The sequence below is a fragment of the Dipodomys ordii genome, unplaced genomic scaffold (genome assembly GCF_000151885.1).
Source record: "Dipodomys ordii isolate 6190 unplaced genomic scaffold, Dord_2.0 Scaffold40, whole genome shotgun sequence".
Lineage (NCBI taxonomy): Eukaryota > Metazoa > Chordata > Mammalia > Rodentia > Heteromyidae > Dipodomys > Dipodomys ordii.
In genome coordinates, this window is record NW_012267256.1 from 9,133,025 (window position 1) to 9,152,681 (window position 19,657).

At 38.7% G+C, this 19,657-nt stretch overlaps 1 protein-coding gene across 4 annotated transcripts in view; it reads left to right on the forward strand.

Moving 5' to 3' along the window:
• The window catches only part of Trpm3 (transient receptor potential cation channel, subfamily M, member 3), a 498,800-nt gene that overhangs the window by 293,900 nt on the left and 185,243 nt on the right, over positions 1-19,657 (forward strand). For 2 of the 4 annotated variants that reach the window (XM_013018449.1, XM_013018448.1), the window contains exon 7: positions 11,167-11,341. In XM_013018449.1, coding sequence (XP_012873903.1) covers positions 11,167-11,341 — 175 coding nt within the window. Of the gene's footprint in view, positions 1-11,166; positions 11,346-19,657 lie in introns of those variants that run through there. The other 2 variants (XM_013018447.1, XM_013018446.1) reach the window with 1 other exon arrangement.

Consider the following 19,657-nt stretch of genomic DNA (forward strand, 5'->3'; position numbering starts at 1 on the left):
TACAGGAAGGAGACAGAGCTTGGAGTGGAGCGTCTGGAATAGCACACAAAGGAAAGTTAGGTCTAGAACAAGGAGAGCTTTGTACATTATACTGAAGGAGTATGCCTTTGGACTCAAGGGTCTTATACTTGCTGAGCAGGTGAGCTACCATAAGAACCAGGAGTCCAGATACATTTTTTGTTTTAGGTATTATGCAAATAGGTCCTTGAATTTTTGCCCAGTGCTTACCTTGGATTGTAATCCTCCTATTATTGTCTCCCCAGTAGCTGGAGTCACAGGTGTAAGCTACCCTGCCTGACCAGGATTTTGTTTTTTTTTTTTCCTCTGAGCAATGTGAACCTATTAGGGTCTTTTTATTTTTTAAAGAAATAGTGTATATGTGGCCGATAATGAGCAATTCTTAGCAACTCTGTGAAGATGATTAAGGAAGCAGGAAATCAGAATGTGGTTTCAGTAGTCTGTGAAGTCACTGGCGTTTGGTACCCTTGATCTGGGGAGAATTTCAGTCAGCTCCAAGCATCTTGGATGAATTGAGGAATATAAAACCTTTTTCAGATTTTCTATTACATTGTTAGTGAGCCTATGAGAGATCTGCATTTACTGGCTGGAAATTTAGTATCTCATTTTTCTGCCCTCTTTTTAAATCCAAAATGTTAATGGACATTTACGAGAGTAGAGCATCACACAATGTGCTGGAATTACAAATATAAATCTGCCTAACAGGGCAGACAGACGCCCAGCTACATAACTAGTGAAGTAGAACTTCCAAGGAGATGTGTTCAGGTACTATGAGAACTTACTATATCATCAGTGACAAGTTTATGAAGCATATACATTGGCATGCATCATATCAGTAAAGTGGGTTAATTTTCCCAAATGGAATAAAAGGGAGGTTTCATCTTTAATTTGGGAACAGTAAAGTAAGTGTTAGTTCATCCTCACAGAGAAGAGGCTTAAAAAGCCTTAAAGGCTTTAATATATGCAGCCAAGAAGTAATTTCAGCCTCCTTTAACAGATGCAAAGAAAAATAGTATAATGCGGGAAGAGCAAAAGACTAGACATTAACAGCAATACCTCCTCCATTCCGATCATCTCCCTCCCTATCAACAATTCTCTGTCTCATGGGCTAGGTCCCACAGGGTTTTTGCAGTCCACACTTTCCCCCTGGTTGCTCTAATTGTGCCAAGAAACCAAGAAATTTGCATGAGCTGTGGACTTGGATCCTGGCACGTTTGTTAAGGGAGTGTGGGCAAAAATATTATAAAGTGGAATGAGTCAGAACTGCTCTGGTTACCTTGCATTGGAGAAGACAAAGGGCAGCCTTTTGATGTGGGTTTTTGAACAGAGCAGAGATGAAGACTATAGTTGTATTTGGAAGAGATTTTTCTGGTAGACTGAGATACATTACATTAAAGCATTCAGTTCTCAAACAATGGCTCCACAGAAAAATAATGCTGGCTCTTTCCTCTTATGAAAGTAATCCTTGCCTCAGAGCCCAGGAGATTGGATGCTCCTTTCTATTGAAATCATTCATGGGAATATCGCTTGGATGTTGACATGAGGAGAAGGAGATTTCAATCTGAGCTTTCTGGCCAAAAGGGAGTAACTGGTGCCCATGATTAGGTCAAAAGCTGATTTTGTTTGTAAGCAATCCCTATACTTGGAGTTGATGTGTGATGTTTGTTATTTGGTATTTACATCTCTTTTCAACCCTATAACTCAAAAGACTTAAGCCATCTGAAGCCCATGGAAAAAGACAATGAGCTGTGGTACCAAAGGTCATTCACCCCAAAGCAGAATCTTTTGGATCCAAGATAAAAGCATATATATGGCCTTCTTAGCACATTGCTGGTTTGAATGAAAAAAGTATTCAAACTTTAAAATGTCGTGTTTCCAATTATACATTTGTCAGAGCATTCTTTTTGTTTCAACATATACAGTGAATTCATTTTGCCTCCATTTTTATGCAGCATTTACACTTATAGACAGATAGACATCTAACTTAATAAACAAGCATCTTTGTATTTGCTTTTGTTTAACCATGACGTTCTTTATTAAGTGCCAGGCTCTGTTCTAAGTGTTTTGTACATTATAACTAATTTATTAGAATACACACAAAAAACATAAATTGTATACTTACTGTTTGTGCTGCATAGTGTGTACAGTATCAAAATATATTTTAGGTATTTCCACATAGATCAAACTGAATTTGTGCATATCCAAGACAGGCTAATACATTATTATTGTGCATCTCTAGTTGCAGCTAATACATTATTAGTTTTGTGTCTAACCATGCTGCTAGAGCTCCCTATAGCAGAACAGAAAATGCTGAGAGCCAATGAAAGGAAAGGGATGTCAACAGGATCCAGAGATAGAGACAGAGCTAGAGATCATGGCTCTGCACAGACAGCTCAGGGTCTAAGGAAAAGCCTCAGCCACAAAAGAGTGAAGTAGGCTGAGCCCTCGAGGGTATAAGGTAGCGATATGGAGCAGACTCCTTTCAGGAAAGCCCATCCAGGTTAAGCAAGGCCCAAGCACGGGGGCACTTTGTCAGGAAAGGGATGGATATTCATTCTAGTCTTGGAGGATGTGGAAGATGATGCTGCCCGCTGGGAGATAAAGCTATTCACAGATGAGGGATTGTGCTCCCTGCCTGCCCTGGCAATTAGACTGTGGGATGAACGAATCCAATCCAACCTGTTGTTAGTGTGAGGTTTCTAGGTGTGCCACACAGGTTCCCCTTTCAGTGTGAGAAAGAGAACAGCTTCCTAAGATGCATCTTAGCCACTTGCACTCCAAACGGAAGCCTCCCTGATGCCAGGCACATACCCAACCCTCACTTTCTAAAACTTCTACAATTGCCCAGTGCTGATGGCTCATGCCTGTAATCCTGGCTGCTCAGGAGCTAAGACCTGAGGATCATGGTTCAAAACTAGCCCAGTGGTGGGAGGGAAGGGATGGTGGGGGGGGGAACAAAGGGTGAGGCAACAATGCTCAATAGGAAATGTACTCATTACCTTGCTCCTGTAACTGTCACCCCTCTGTACAGCATTTTTACAATTAAAAATGTACAAAAAATAGCCCAATGAGAAAAGTTCAGGAGATTCTTATCTCCAAATTATCCAGAAAAAAAAATTAAAAAACACAGAAATTGAGCCATAGCTCAAGTGGTAGAGTGCTAGTCTAGAGCAAGAAAGGTCAAGGACAGCACCCAAGCCCTGAGTTCAAGCCCAGGACCATAATGACAACAACAACAACAACAACAATAACAACACACAGAGAGAGAGAGAGAGAGAGAGAGAGAGAGAGAAGGAAAACTCCAAAATTCTGCTATCCCAAATTCTACTTATGGAGGAAAGGAAGGAAGGGAGGGAGGAAGGAAGGGAGGGAGGAAGGAAGGGAGGGAGAGAGAGAGGGATGGAGGGAGAGAAAGAGAGGAAGGAAGGGAGGGAGGGAGAGAAAGAGAGGAAAGAAGGAAGGAAGGAAGGAAGAGAAGGAGGGAGGGAGGGAAAGAAAGAAAGAAAGAAGGAAGGAAGGATAGAAAGAAGGAAAGAAAGAAAGAGAGAGAAAGAGAGAGAGAAAGAGAGAGGGGGATGGAGGACGAGAAAGAGAGGGAGGAAGGAAGGGAGGGAGAGAGGGAAGGAGGGAGGGAACAATGTAAGCAAGTACAGTAAGTATAAAAAGTACAAATACTTTCTCCCTGCTGGATTTTCATGTATAGAAATGTGTCCGTGGAGATGAGAAGTGGAGTATTTGATAGCAATACACAAGAGAAAGGAAGAAGTAATATAAGGAGAAAAGAACATGTCTTTAGGAAGGGCTGGCAAATAGAGCCACCTCCACTCTACACCCAAACATTCCTGCACACGCACCCCTCCCTCTCTGTACCTCTTGCATGCATCCATGTTTCTGCTTTGTCTTTTGGGTTATACGATCTCTTCTCTGTGAGGGGAGTGTGGATCAGATGGCATAATGGGTGTTTCCGGGGCACCCTCCAAGGTGACCTCTAAAATTTTCTTCCTAAAACCTCCCATCCACCTGTTCACCCATTCCCTGAATTCTGTTCTTCAGCCTCTTATTGCTTGACTGCAAAGCCAATACCCAAAGGAAAGCCAACTGAGCGGCTCGGGCAGGACTCTTAGGAAAACACTGGGAGCCTAAGCTTGGGTGGAATGCATTATAAACATGTGTGGAACTGTAAATCATGAAATCCTTTCCCCATATTCCTAATGTGATTCCTAATCACAGCAGCCTGTGATGAGGTAAAGCATGTGTTCACTGTGTAACGATCAAATCTCCATCGCTTCCTGGCAGTAAGAACATTTAAACTTTACTCTTCTGGTTATTTTGGAATGAACAATAAAACACTGCTAACCACGAACCTTAAAAGAAACCACCTAGAGCACTGATAATGCACAACATGGATTCAGTAATCCAGCAGTATTGAAGACAGACAAAACAAGAGTTTGCTATTTTAACTTGATAGATTTTACATTTTCGCTGTAATGGATAAGTAATGCCAGGCATCCTTAGTTTTCCTTTTTTTCAGTCTGAGAGAAGCAATCCCATTCATTTAAAACCTAAGTATCTTCGGTATCTTGGCAGCCCTGTGTCTCCAATCGAATCTGCCGAGATGTCACATGCCAAAATATAAAATATCTCAGCACGTTCGTTACATTAGCTTGATAGTCACTTTAAAAATGGAAGGATTTTATACAGTAGAAAAACATCGAGTTAAATTTCCACGTGGGAATAGATTGATAAAGACAGGAAGAGACATTGATAAAGTTCACACTATTTTTGTCCCTACTTAGTCCCGAAATGGACTGGAAACATGTGTCTTGGGAAATGTCAACCTCAGGGCAAGACCCTAGCCACCTTTCAAGGAATTTCTTCCTTACCAAAATAAATAAAGCGAAGCACTATATTACATTTCATTTTATTTTGACTGATTTGGTAAGATGATTGGTAATTTGGTGGATATGGTAATTTATACTTTCAAATAATTTCCTGAGCATCAATTTATCATCAGACAAATAGACTGGACAAAAGTAGGCTGGGCACAGTAACTCCTGCCTGAAATCCCAGCTATCTTCAAAGCAGAGATGAGAAGGTTCACAGTTCAAGGTTTAACTACTTCTTCCCCATCTAAACAAAAATGACAGGAGTGGTGGTATGCACCTATAATCCAAGTTCAGCAGGAAGCATAGGTAAGAGGATCATGATCCAAGGTCAACTCCTGCAAGAGTATTAGATGTTACTACAAAAGAACCTACAACACAACTAAGATGGAGGTATGGTCCACATGATACGGCATGTGGCTAGCAACCACAAGGATATGAGTTCAAACCCCAGGACCTACCTCCTCCAAAACAAACCATAGTCACAATAGCACACAGGATTGGTTTGCACTGGGTTTGAACTTCTCCAGTTGAGTGTATCACCCAAGTTCACTAAGGCATAATTTGCCTTATTAACCATTTCCAAATACCATCAAATACCTTGCCATTATAACTAAATTGTCTTAGATAAATAATGTATCCTACCTCCAAAAAAGAAAGCCATATCCAAAACATCTGCCTTCATAGAAAAACAAAGTGAGGTTTTTCTTAAACAAGATGCATTTTTTTTATTTTTCGTCCTCTCTACATATTTTGGGGGGCTCACCCTTCTCTTGAGCATTGTGAAGCTTTGTAATGTTCCTTATTGCAAAAATATAGGATATTAGACTGTTCTCTTTCTGTAAAACATTTCCACAATTGCATATTAATATCCATGTATTTGCCAATGAGAGTCTTCCTAAATGTAAAAAAGTACCTTAAACTTGTAAGTAAAGAGAGTAGATTTTATGTATTATGAGGTACAATTGGTCAATAGCTTCCTATAGTTTTCCTATATCCATCTCATACTTTTAAGACAATCTTAGGGATGTACTAACTAGTTAAAAATATCAAGATCTGAAACTAATTTCTTTTAAAAGTACTGTCGAATTATAGCACTAGCCACTGTTTCTTCAGAAGGCCAAGGCTAATTCCTACCCAGAGGAGGCAAATAACTTATCTACTCTCTTCACATATGTTATTACAGTAGTTGCTTATGTCCTCCAAGTTTGGGGAATGTTCTGTATGAAAAAAGTGTGACATTTAAGGAGTTAATTTTTCATGACCCTGTGATATAATATAAATACAAGAAAAGGTAACCACATTTCCATTGGGAGAATCAGCCATCAAATCAAAGCACAGTAAGAGGAATTATGAGGAAGACATGTTCAAGGGATTGATAAAGGTTCACAACATCCATTATTCCTTTGTAAGACATAAACTTGTTATGTGTGTATGCAACTCTTAGGGCTTAGGCACTTTCCTTGAGCTTTTCTGCTTAAGGCTGGTGCTCTACCATGTGAGCCACAGTGCCACTTCCCACTTTTTTGATGCTTAATTGGAGATAAGGGTCTTGTGGACTTTCCTGCCCAAGCTGATTTTGAACCTCAATCCTCAGATTTCAACCTCCTGAGTAGCTTAGATTACAGGCATGAGCTACTCACACTTGGCTCAACACACAAACTTAAAACATTAAGAATCCAAGGGCTTTAAATGGCAAACAGAAATATGTCTCACCAATGACAGGCATAGTCTTGAATTGGACAAGATCTTTGGGGAGTTATCTCATGCCTCACACATACAGTGGGAACCCCTTTCAGAATGACCTATATTGTAACAACCAGGATCTGAGGCTTATAGTAAACAATCTTCTGTACCCCATTCCTAGATAAATATGAGCCATTTTCTCAATAACAAAGAGATGATCTTTTAGTCTCATAAGTACTTTAGATTGTATCTGGTGATCTTGACATAAAACCAAAGTGTTAGTTTGAACAAAATCCTCAGTAATCCAAACACTTCTCTGCAGCACAGTAAATGTTTTCACAAGTACTGTACTGATCATAGATTAGGTTAGGAGAAAGAGATAAAGGTTTAGGAAAAAAGAAAGAAAGCGTTTGAATTTTAAGACATTCTTCTGTTTCTGTTATCTCTCTTGCTCATGACACCCCAACCCAAGCTTTGTTGGCCACTTCAGACACTCTGCTTTGGGAGCACTGGTTGCATTACACTGCATGCAGAATCAGATATTACCAGAACATCTAAAAAGTTATGCAAAAGATTAGGATTCAATATGTAACTGGAAAGCCTGAGGCCAATATGGAACCCTGTGGAATAAATCCATTACCCAAGTTCCCTTGTTTGTAGGCTCTGATGCTCCCAGTGGAGTCTGGCAGGCATTGTGCCTCTGCTTTCTTAAAGCAAACTTACATTTTACTCCAAACTAAATTCTATGGACATCTCTACTGTAAATCTTTGGCTATAGATAAAAATGAAAAAAAATGATTTCAATCAACTAAGGAATCAACCTAACCCACTTTCCACCAAAATCCAAACATGATTTTATGAAAAAGCTTTCTGAAAACACCAAATAAATAATGGTTCTCTAATTGTTTATATGTATATGTCTGTGGTGTGTGTGTGTGTGTGTGTATCCCACTTTTCATTTTTATTGTAAATCTAAATAGCTCCTTTGGGGTTTAATAGGTAAATGGTCAGTACGTTAGCTAAGCAAGACAGATTCTTAAGGATCTTCAAGGGAACTCTTCTCTCCTCCCTCTGGTATTTGGCTTTGAACTCAAGGTCTGCGTTTGCTCAGCTACTACTTATTTCTTGAGCCATGCATTTAGTGTGCATTTTTTGCTGCTTATTTTTGGAGTTGGCATCTCATGGTCTTTTCTAGCATGATTTCCCTAGATCTTAGCCTGTTGAGTAGCTAGGATTATAGGCATGAAACACTACAAGAGCTCAGCACATAGTAATTTTTTTGGTCGGTCATGGGGCTTGAACTCTGGGCTTGGGTGCTCTCCCTGCACTTTTCAGCTTAAAAGGAGCGCTCTACCACTTGAGCCACAGCACTACTTCCAGCTTTCAAGTGGTTTGTTGGAGAAAAGAGTCTCACGGACTTTCCTGCCCAGGCTGGCTTTGAACCATGATCCTCAGACCTCAGTCTCTTGAGTAGCCAGGATTACAGGTGTGAGCCACTGGTACCTGGAATATTCATTTTTTTGATGTGTATACAATACATGGCAATAATCCTTGCAAATCCATTAGGTCTCTGCATACAGGAGGTTCCCAAAAATGTTTTTGTGTACGGTTTTAAGTGTTTCCCAATGCTAGTTCTTTACTGTAAGATTATATCCCAGAGATTCCAATGTATAAATTTTTCTGGAGATTTATATATTTATACACATATATATACATATACATATATATATATATGCTATGTCCAAAATGTAGTTTAGGAAAGAAAATGTGGAAAAGGTAAAGGAAAAGAAGGAAGAGAGATTATATATGATATCATATATTGCATGCCTTGGAAAGCTTAGCCAGTCAATATCTCTGAGCAGAAATAATGTAATAGATTTTCCCTAGACATAGAATTTTATTTGAAAATCCATTCTAGATCCTGTCTCTGTGAGCTTCAAAGACTAATACAAACTGACATTTGGATGTGTGGATGTGTTTAAATTAGGGTGGGATTGTCTGAGGTCCCTTATCAGCATATTCATGGATTTGCTTCAAGGACTCATGAACCCCTCAAAATCGCATATAAACATCTTTATGTCAGTTCATTTACTTTTATTTATGTCAGTGCATTTACTTTTCTAGAGAAAGTATCACCAAAACTCATCAGACACAAATACAACATGAAAATAAATCCATGTTTATTATTCTCAAGCAATAAGACTATGGAAACAGATCATTTGAACTTACTCATCTTCTCAAAGGGAGCGATGAGTTCTAGCCATCACATCTATTATAGTCTTAGACCTCACAACTCTGGAACATTCTGAAAGGTCCATTCTAGCATTTCTCCCTCCATGATAACCCTGAGTGCATCCCACTTTGTTTATGAGTTGGAATGACAGTCTCACTAACAAAATACAGGCTTGAGAGTCAGAATTTGGCAAGTCAAGGATCTCTTCAGTGATCCTAGGATGTCTATGTCTTTTGATATCAGGACAAGAGTGGGAATATCATGTTTTTTTTAATATAAAGTCTGCAATATAGGAGAATGTTCCTAAGCAAAGGAGGAGGAGAGATAAAAAGCATAGTACTTGAAGAAATATCTTATAAAATGACTTTGAATATTGGGGGAAAGGCTTTCTATACTAGAATATAAATCTATCTAGGGATTTTAGATATTTTAGAACAGCAAATTCTTATCTGAAAGAATTGTGCTCTACTAACATTTCAACTTAGCTTTTAATCTTCAAAGAGCCTTTCTACAGGAACGTATTTCAAGGTCTGTCAGCAACAGTGGGAAAGTGCTTCCTAAACACCTTGCGAGAGCCTCAGTTGAGAGTTAGTTCGGGCTCCTGGGTCAAAGCAGAGAGAGTTTTGCCTCTATTTTCCTTCTCTCTCCTTGGATTTGGAGGAATAATTGTTGGATTTTCCTCATCTATAACAAACTAGTGAGATCCAGTCTACTTTTTTCTCTCAATTCCCTCTGCAGAGCACAAAGGAATCTCAGTTTCCTACATGATCAATAATAGTTTTCCTTAAATTTTTAAATATTAGAATTAAATCAGCATCCATTTTTATCTAACTGACATGCTGGACTGTTTCATTAAGATAAAAATCAAGCCATGAACACCCACCTTTTCTGACATAGAAACAAGACTGAAGTATTTAGAAATGAAATAGGTCACCTAAGTCAAACAAAAGTTCTTGCTAAGAGAGCACAAAACCAAACCCAAAACTATTGGGAAACAGTTGCTTGATATAAGGTAAAATAAAAACCATAGCAAAATGGATAGAATGACCAATGATTTCTTTTTGTTTGCATTCACTTTTGTAAGGTCATATTTATAAAACCGAATTTCAATGTTCTATGTTTTTCACATTGACTGTTACATAGACTCTATAAAACAATTTCATTGTGATGGTACGTTCAGTTTCTCTAATTATTCTGAGAAAGTGTGGTAAGCAAATACAGTGAGATAACAAACAATAGGAAATCATACAATGAAACACTGATGATACTTGAATTAATATCTGTCTCATGGCTATCATGGCTACTTGTTTTTAATACTTCTATTTAATATATTAGGTTGAACCATACATATAATGCTGATAATAGGGGGATTTTGTATCAGAAAACTGCAATGCCCGCTTGAAATAAATAGCTTAAATGCTTTCTTTCAACTACATTCAGTTCTTCCTGCTGAGCACCACCAGGCCCTGGTTACCACACTCGGGAGGATGAGCCATCAACTGGGTCCTTTATGTGGCTAAGAATTAATCATGGGCTGATCACTACAGAAAGACTACACAGAACTCTAACTCAGCCAACAGTTGACTGGACAAGCCTCTCACTAATTTTGATCATCTTTAATTTTTAAAAAACAGCTATTTTTGGCAATTTCTTACCACAGTGACACATAAGAGGGTGGCATTTTTTAAAATTCTTTTTTCATAGAAGAAATCAAACCAGTGGATAGATGAGAGTCTTCTTTCTTTCTTTTTTTTTTTTGTCAGTCATGGGGCTTGAACTCTGGGCTTGGGCGCTGTCCCTCAGCTCTTCAGCTCAACGCTAGTGTTCTACCACTTGAGCTACAGCGCCACTTCGGGCTTTTTCTGCTTGTGTGGTGCTGAGGAATCGAACCCAGGGCCTTGTGCATGCAAGGCAAGCACTCTACCCCTAAGCCACCTTCCCAGCCCCAAGCCTTTCTTAAAATTACATTTAGCTTCCAATCTCTTGGCTGCTGGCCCAGTGACTCTCTGGTGACCTACTTGTTTCTCTACCCACTGTTAAGTAGCATCATCACTGCCTCATCTAATTCCATCTCCTGAGCAGTGTGGGGAGAGGGTAAAAAAAAAGAACGACTTGATGGGGTGGAAAAGTCCTGCTAATAAGTTTTCTGTGAATTTCGCTCAGTATTTTATCCCTTTATATGTTGTTACCCCCCCACCCCCACCCCTGACCCTCATGCTCAGTAATTTTAGTTTGTGCTTTTTTGTTTGTTTGTTTCTCTTTTTGTTTCTTTGGTTTGCTGGCTTTGTGTTCTTTTCTCTTTGTTTGTTTGTTTTTTTTTCCTTTTGTTTTCCTTTTTCGATGCAGGGATCGGCCAAGGTGTCCCGGTGGTGGCGCTCATCGTGGAGGGCGGACCCAACGTCATCTCCATTGTTCTGGAGTACCTGCGCGACACCCCTCCAGTCCCCGTGGTTGTGTGTGACGGCAGTGGACGGGCCTCTGACATCCTGGCGTTTGGGCATAAATATTCGGAAGAAGGCGGGTAGGTAACTTAGCAGAGCCTCTGATGGAGTCCTGAGTGTGTCCAGACGTGTGTCCAGACGTGTGTCCAATAGGGTGAGACCATTGCCTCCTCCACACTTCAACCAAGACCTTGTGCCAGAAGCAACTCCATCACTAGCTCTGGTGTCCAGGTGTTTACTGTGAGACCTGGTGGGAAAGAACAGGGGAAAAGATCTTCATTATGGCAGGTAGTGGAATGTAGTGCCAGGAGAAGACCACACAGCTAATAAAGAAGATGGGGGAAGGAAGAAGATCATAGGCTGTGGCCTCTTACACTGCTTTTTCTTCTCTCTTTTCCTCTAATAAATACAAGAAGGCAGGAATTGGGTTATAACACATAAAAAAAAACCGAGCTGATCTGAACCAAATAGCCTACATAGGCTGGACTCTTGAAAAGGGCTGGATGGGGAAGGGAGGGAGGATGGGGCAGCGTCACCCAGCTGCTAGAAAGCATAGAGTGGATGGAAGGAACAGACCTGGAAGTTAAAATCTCTGCACTGATTAGCACTCTGGTTCTGTGTCAGCTCCTCTTCACCCCCACCCCATGAGCCTTCCCTTGGCAACAATAAGATGCTTTTCAATACCCCTTCTAATGTGAGCCTCCCCAGCCCGCAGAACACAGTGAGCTCCTAACACTCTTACATATCCTAGAACAAAGATGCATGTCCCCAAATGTGAATGAGCTTATGGGGGGTGGGATGGATTGGAGATGTCATTCAGTGGTACAGCATGCATACAACCCGAGGTTTGATTGAAGGAGCAGGAAGGGACTGGGGGAAGCCATTAAAATTTAAATATAGAACTTCATCCAATGAGCTTTCCTAATTTATGAAATCAGTGGGAGAACAAAGCTTCACTGTATATGAAGGGTTTTTCTTCATGCCTTTTGTAAATATATAGTAAGTGTCCACTGGTAGTCTTTCACTCTACTAATCACTGAGATGTAAAGAACAACACATTATAATAAGTCTAGTAGGGAGATGGAATTGTATTAATAAAAATGGCAGATGTACTTACTATTTACTGCAGGAAATTCCCTCTTCTTTTCAGTACCCTTCCTTTTTCTGAGGGTAAGAGTATTGGGGTGTAGACTGAGAGCCTTCTATTTGTGAGACCAACATACTACTACCTGAACAATATCTCCAGTCCTGCCATTTTCCTGGTTATTTTAAAGATGAAATCTGGCAAACTTTTCCACCCAGACTGGCCTCCTACTGCAGTCCTCAAGATCTCAGCCTCTTGAGTAGGTAGGATTACAGAAATGAGCCACCAGTGCCTGACTCCTAGTCTTTCTTAAACAGATAAGCTCGATACCATCTCTTCTCTCCTTACACTCTGCCTCTTATTGCCCATCAGCCTTCCCATGATGCATTAAAACAGAGGGATGACCTGGTTAGAACAGGAGCCTATGAATGAGAATTTAGGCACACCCAAAGGTTTGGTGTTCCCCTGCTTCTGCAATAACGTTGCAGACCTTGATGATTTCTGTCCTAAAGTTTTGACAGAAAAACAACCACCAAAAGGCTACTGCTGGAAATGGTGGGGCACAATTGTAATCTCAGCACCAGGAGGCTGAGGGAGGAGGATCTAGAATTTGAGGCCAGCTGAGGCTATCTTGATGGGAAGGTTGTTAAATTGCTGTTATGATTTTCATTGACAATCACTTTTTATCAATTTATAGCTGGGTTCTGGAAAGGAAACCATTTGCCAGAGGTCTACATTAAACTACCAACCAGAGTTAACAATCTTTAATTTTTTTTCCAAGAGTAAGCTCGAATTTTTACAGTTGTAAAAATTCTTTTTTTTTAATTTTATTTTATTGTTACCATGTTGTACGGAGGGGTTACAGTTACACAAGTAAATTCTTTAATTGCATTTCTACATGTTTGCATTCAGAATGCAGTTTCCTCTTGATAAAGCTCAAGAAAGTATAAGAAATGCTGTTCCCCTGAGCTTTATCTAGATGTCTAGATCTCCAGGTTTTCCTTTTCTAAGTTTCGAGGGCTACACTGATGACAGCCAGGACCTGATACCTATGATTCATCACTGCCTTGCATTGTGTACCTTAAAAATGCTTTAAAAAATCTTCCATCAGGGTACGCTTGGCATTTTTGTTTTAATACAGAAGATACATTTTTGAGCAAGGAGATATGACACTCAGAGAAGCTAAGTGCTTCTTCTGAGGCCGCCCAGCTCACTGTCCCTGAATTGGGTTCTTTCTGGTAAATTAGAAAATGCCCCTAAAATAGGTTTTATAATATGTGTCTTAGAGTCTTCTAGAAAGTATTTCAAGGACACTTCAAGGACATTTAAGTTGCTCTCAGTTTCCTTTGAGCATTAGCAGTTTTAATTTTTTTTATTATTCCATACATTCCAAAAGATTGAAATCATTTATTCCTCGTTGTAAACCAATGCCCAACCTGATGCTTTCTAGATCAAGTGGACTCTTTCCTTCCTCCAGCCAAACTGTTCCACCCCATCCCAAAATTAACACCCAACATGACCAATGCCCTTTCAACATCACTTGGGCAGTTGTAGTTGCAGTTAAGGCCAAAATATGCAAAATTACAATTGATGGGGTATCTACATAAACATATATGTCGTGGCTATTATCCAGGGATATCAGGCCATCATAGAACTAGTGTGGAGATCAAGAAGTGCTTTTTTGACTGTTTTTAATTAATGCTTTAACATTAAGAATGGTTTGCTATTCTTAATGGAAGCCTAAGCAGACTTCTGTGCACACGGTCACACACCCAGGCACCACATATATGGAGTCATGACAGAAATGTGTTCAGGGAAGCACTGATAAATTTATCATGTTGAAGTGAAGGCAGAATCTTTCTGGGTGCCATTGGAATAACTGCCAGAACCGATCAAGTTTAGTTAATGTGATAAGAAATTGTCTAGCCACACATACATAGCCAGTTTAAAAAATCATTTCCAAGGACCATTATTTTTACAGTAATGTGCTTTCTTTATGCTAAAAATAAAATTAATTCACCTTCACGATATTCACCAGGAAGGATTTATTCTTTGACTTCTAGAAAAATTAGGCATATTTCACTACAAGTAAGTGTGAAAGTATAACTATGTTCATAGAAACAAACCTATATAATGTAACACTGTCCATATAAAATTCGCTATCAGAAACATGCACAACCTATTTATGATGGTTTTATTTCAAGACTGAATCTGTATCCTTTCAGTGAGTTTGATCATTTAAACATGATTACAAAGCTAATTTCGCTTAAAGCTTCTTGTTTTACAATACAGGTCTAAGAACTACAAATACATAAATCAGCTATATTGCTTTTTGGTTTGTAATTGTAAAAGGCAGGCAATTTTCACACCTTACATTTTTAGATTTAGAGATCTTTCTATTTTGTCCTTGAATTCCTTTCCAAGAATATAAATTTGAAAGACAATCACTTGGGAAGCATATTATAATTGGCAAAACTGATTAGCTTTTGTACATGAGATTACTTGAGGTAGAAAAAACGACAGACTTTATCTATCACAATATAAATAGGTCTAGATAAAGGAAAGGATAATTAAGTTAAATTCTTTCTTGTGTGCATGATGCTAAGGACCAAAGTAAATGCTTTTTTTATCTTCCTCCTCCACCCTCTCTGATCTGTGGTATATGCCACCTTAAAGAAATAGTAAAACACCATTTTCTTCCTTATTGTAATGGAATTTCTGCTTCTCATCTGTCATAGTTTAGAATGTGTCAGTAATTACTTTCCTTGACTGAGATTGTTGTTGTGGGATGGTATCAAGTTTTAGTTCTTAATCACAAATAACTAACCATGACAGACAGATGGATTGTACTCAAGTGTCATTAGATTTGATAACCTCAGCAGCATGAACAGCACTGCCCAGAGTTTGGTACATCTTTCAGGCTGTGACAGCGGAGATTTCTTTGTCAACCTCAAGTCTCAGGTTGCAGAAATGTGGTCGAGCCCCTCATTTATCAATCAGTGAGCGAGTACCTCATCAACGACAAATGTCAGTATTTTAAACACATCTGAAAGCCTGTGTGTGCTGAGACAATGCTTCTCATTCATCAAAATTTTATTACCAATGCTTCCATTCCAAAAATAATCCAGATTTGCCTATTTTTTATACATACTGAATAAGAAGCAGAACCAGCTGGTAACAGAACCCATGAGTTTGTTAGTCATCTGTTTATAAATTTTAGAAAGTTATCAGTGAAGCAAATGCCAAGAAATAGTCTTAGGTTCTGGTGGAATTGGTATCAGATATTGTGAAAAATATTCAAGCGATGATTGACTCTTGGGAGCAGGAGAATATGTATTGTAAATAAGAACCTGACTTCTCTGCTTATAGGCAACTTAATTAGAAGTCCTCAATCAGTCTTTTCATCAGCTGAGGCAAAGAAATGAGTGGAATGAGAGATGAGCAAAGAAAAGATAAGAAATGACAAAAGAAAAGCAAATTGCATATTTCCAGTTACATAACTATGTATTACTAACAGGGGTGTGGGAAGTGTCAGTTTCTCTTCAGTGCACATCAAGATGATCAAAGACAGGAAAAGTTACTGGGAAACTAGACATTTGAGAAACCCGTCATTCTGTACATCATTCTGTACAAGGATCACAAATATTTTCCCATATTGCTCCAGAAATTTCCAGTAGAATTGAAGGATGTCAAAGACCTATCATTTGTCCCTAGAAGATCTTCAGAAAGAAGTAATTGGATTTGATGGTTTGTGCTCCAGCAAGGTTTAGGCATAATTGGAATGTCAAGTGAAGAAGAAAAAAGCAGATTATCAAGCATGCTGACTTCCAAGTGTCCAGTTTAGTTTGGTTAATTTCATCTTAACCTGTCTCTTTTCTAAAATATTCTGTAAGAAATACCAAAATTTGATTCTTTTTCGGAAACTCTTTTAGAAGGAAAAGAAATCTGGGAAACATACAAAGTATATCTATGGTCCTACTCATAAAATTGTTATTTTTGTAAACTTGTTTTCAAGTTAATATTGACAGATGGCCTCCCATGTGCATAGAATGGCTAGAAAGTGAACAAGACAGGACCCTTGCCATGTATTAATGGAAATTCAAGCTCAGATACAAACGCACTAGCTGGTCACATGAGTTCCGACAAAGCCAGAGAGTTCCAAGAGCACAGAGGAGGGGCTTGGGACAAAGCTTGGCAGGTGTAAGACCCCGATTTCAAAGTCCAGTGCCACAGTCACACAGGCATATGCACACGTAAAATCACACACACATACACACACACACACACACACACACACACACACACACACACGTTCAAAGAACAGCAAATATAGAACAAGAATCCTTTCAGTGAAACGTAGTGTGTTAATTATCTACAAAATGGCAATATAACCATTCAAGTTCTTCTATTCCCTTTTCCATCAAAATCTGGATCTCAGGGTCATCGAGGTAGCAAAATAAAAACTGACCCTGTCTTGTGTCATTCACCACAAAGAAAAAGATTCAAAGTGAGTAAGATTGAAGGAAATTGGTGATACAGATAAGAACTTTAAGCAGGGAGGGTGGCATTCTGTGTATGTACATGCTATTAAATTGAATTTACAGTCTTTAAGTTCATTGTGGTAAAATCAGTTTACTCCAATAAAATTAACTTCATCATATATAGTTAACCTAACTAGATAATTAGCAATCTCATATACAATGAAGCACATATAAATGTCTAAAACTTTATACACAGTCCTTCATACATATGTATGTTCAAAATTTATCAAAAGACAAAGCTAGGACTGGTGATTTACATTCCAAACCAATGGATCACGATATCTTTGGCTGCTTGTGTATACTATGGAAAACAGTACATCTTTCATGAAAAGATATGTACAAAATCCCATTTGAGCTAATAACATAAAATTTAACTTCAGTTGCTGAATTCTAAGAAGATAAAGACCCAAGTTGGAGAGAAAGTTCCACAGAATATTAGTTCAATTTTTTGCCTCTGTAGAATATCTAAATAGATAGCTATATAGATAAGACACATGTATCATATTGTTCAAACTTCACAAAGCTAAAGTTACTGCAATTATTTAGGGAGATGTAATATAGCATAAATACCTTTGCTTTACAGTTCACTATATAATCTCCTCATATCCCAGTAACATAGGGAAAAATGAAGCACTGGTTTGAGAGGAGAGGGAAACCAAACTAGTGTTCAGGGAAGAAAGTACAGAAAAGGAAGGTCATATCGATCTAAATTAGCCAATCTGTTTCTCTACAATAGTTAAATTTGCTTTAGAATTGCTGGATTCACAGTGTATGGAGAAAGAATATCTTTGAATGTGAAATCATCAGAAAAAATAGCTGGATAATCCACTATTATTGAAAATCCTTTGTAAGAAACCATCGCCTATATTTTTAGAGTCTATCAAAAAGGTAGCCATTCACTACATTTTGAACATTCAGTATAGGCATGTGCCAATCAAACAGCAGCATACCTGAGAAACACCTGGAGAGTTGTACAACATCCAGGTTCATATATGTGTAGATGATTTTGATGGGCCACGAGTGGACCAAAGAAATTAGTTGAAAACAAAACCCAGTGTGATTCCAATGAGAGTAATCCATGGGCTCTGTTTTAAGAACATTTTAAGTTTTATAAATATTAAATTTCTTTATTTCCTTGGTGTTTCCAAAAGTAGCTTTCTTGGCTTCTTTGCCTCTGTGCAATTTTCCTCTCAAGTGATTTTCCTGGTAACCACAGACATTTTGTATCCTCTGCCGCACTGGCTCTTGGGAATTAAATCGATTTGGAAAATGTATTTAATATCAATTTCCTCATTTCTTTCTCCCAGTCGTGCCTGGTTCAAACATCTGTCTACCATGGAAAATCTTCCAAAAAGCATAAACTGTACCATTAAAACACTTATATTTGGCAAGATTGGCAAGTTTAAGTTCTTACTATATTATGTAGGTGAATTTCTTAAGAATATTTGGTTCATGTATTTCCTTCCTTCTTTTGCAACTGTTTTCTGACTAGTGAAAACATAGGAACAATCTAAAATGTGGATAAAGGGGGGAATGAGGAAAAGCAAAGGCATTTAAAAATGAAATGGTACTAGTCAATGATAAAACATGATTCTTTTGGTTGCTTGAAACAGTTACTAGGGCTGATAGCAGAATTTCAACACTGAAACTGTCAGCCACTTTGTCATAGCAACTATCATCGATGACCATTAGAGTCTCAACTTTTCATATGCTTGACTGTATTTTTTTAAGCCTCTGGATTTTTTTCTCAAGTAAAATTACAATCAAAATATGGCTTCATTCTATTGAAACCAGGGTACAGGGCCTAAACCTGTAGTTTTCAAACTTCAAATTACCCAGAGAACTTTTTTTGGTACGTGTGCTACTTCTGAGACTTGAACTCTAGGCCTGAGCACTGTTCCTGAGCTCCTTTTGCTCAAAGCTAGTGCTCTATTACTTGAGGCATAGCACCACTTCGGGCTCTTTTGGTGGTTAATTGGAAAAAAGAGTCTCATGGACTTTCCTGCCCCAGTTGGCTTTGAACCATGATCCTCATCTCAACTTCCTCAGTTGCTAGAATTACAAGCATGAGCTGCTAGCACCCGCCTCCCAGAGAACTTTGAAGCAACAGATAGAAAATGTTGCTCAACCTCCCAGTGATCATAATGAATAACAATATAGTCTATGAAAATTGCTAATAGATAGGTATCTTTGCCACACAAAATAAGTATGTGGTTAATTTATGTTTATATGTTTATTATTTTGATCTAGCCACTTCACTATATATATACATATATGTACATATACATAGATCCAATTATTTCATGCAACCCAAATACATACAATTTGGTCCACTCAATATAAATTTAAAAATAAGAAGGGGAACAAAAGAACATAGATTGTTGCCTCCACCACCAAATTTTCTGATTCAGTGGTTGCCTAGTACTTTTTGCATATCAAAAGCATATTAGGCGAGGGTTACTGTGGGTCTAGAAGCCTTATCTTGAGAATGGCTTTCCTGGAGCCTTCTTCTCCCACACAAACACAGCAGTGCAGGAGCTGTGGAGTTCCTTCTCAGAATTCCAGTGGCTTCTGTGTAAAAGGCCAACAGTCTCTGTGTTAGGAGGATATCCAGTGCAAAGCAAGAATCCTCTCATAAGCAGAAACCCCTGGAGGTATTGAGAGTAAGCAGTAAAAAAATTCCTATCAAGCCGGGCGCCGGTAGTTCATGCTTGTTAGCCTAACTACTGAGGAGGCTGAGATCTGAGGATCGCAGTTCAAAGCCAGCCTAG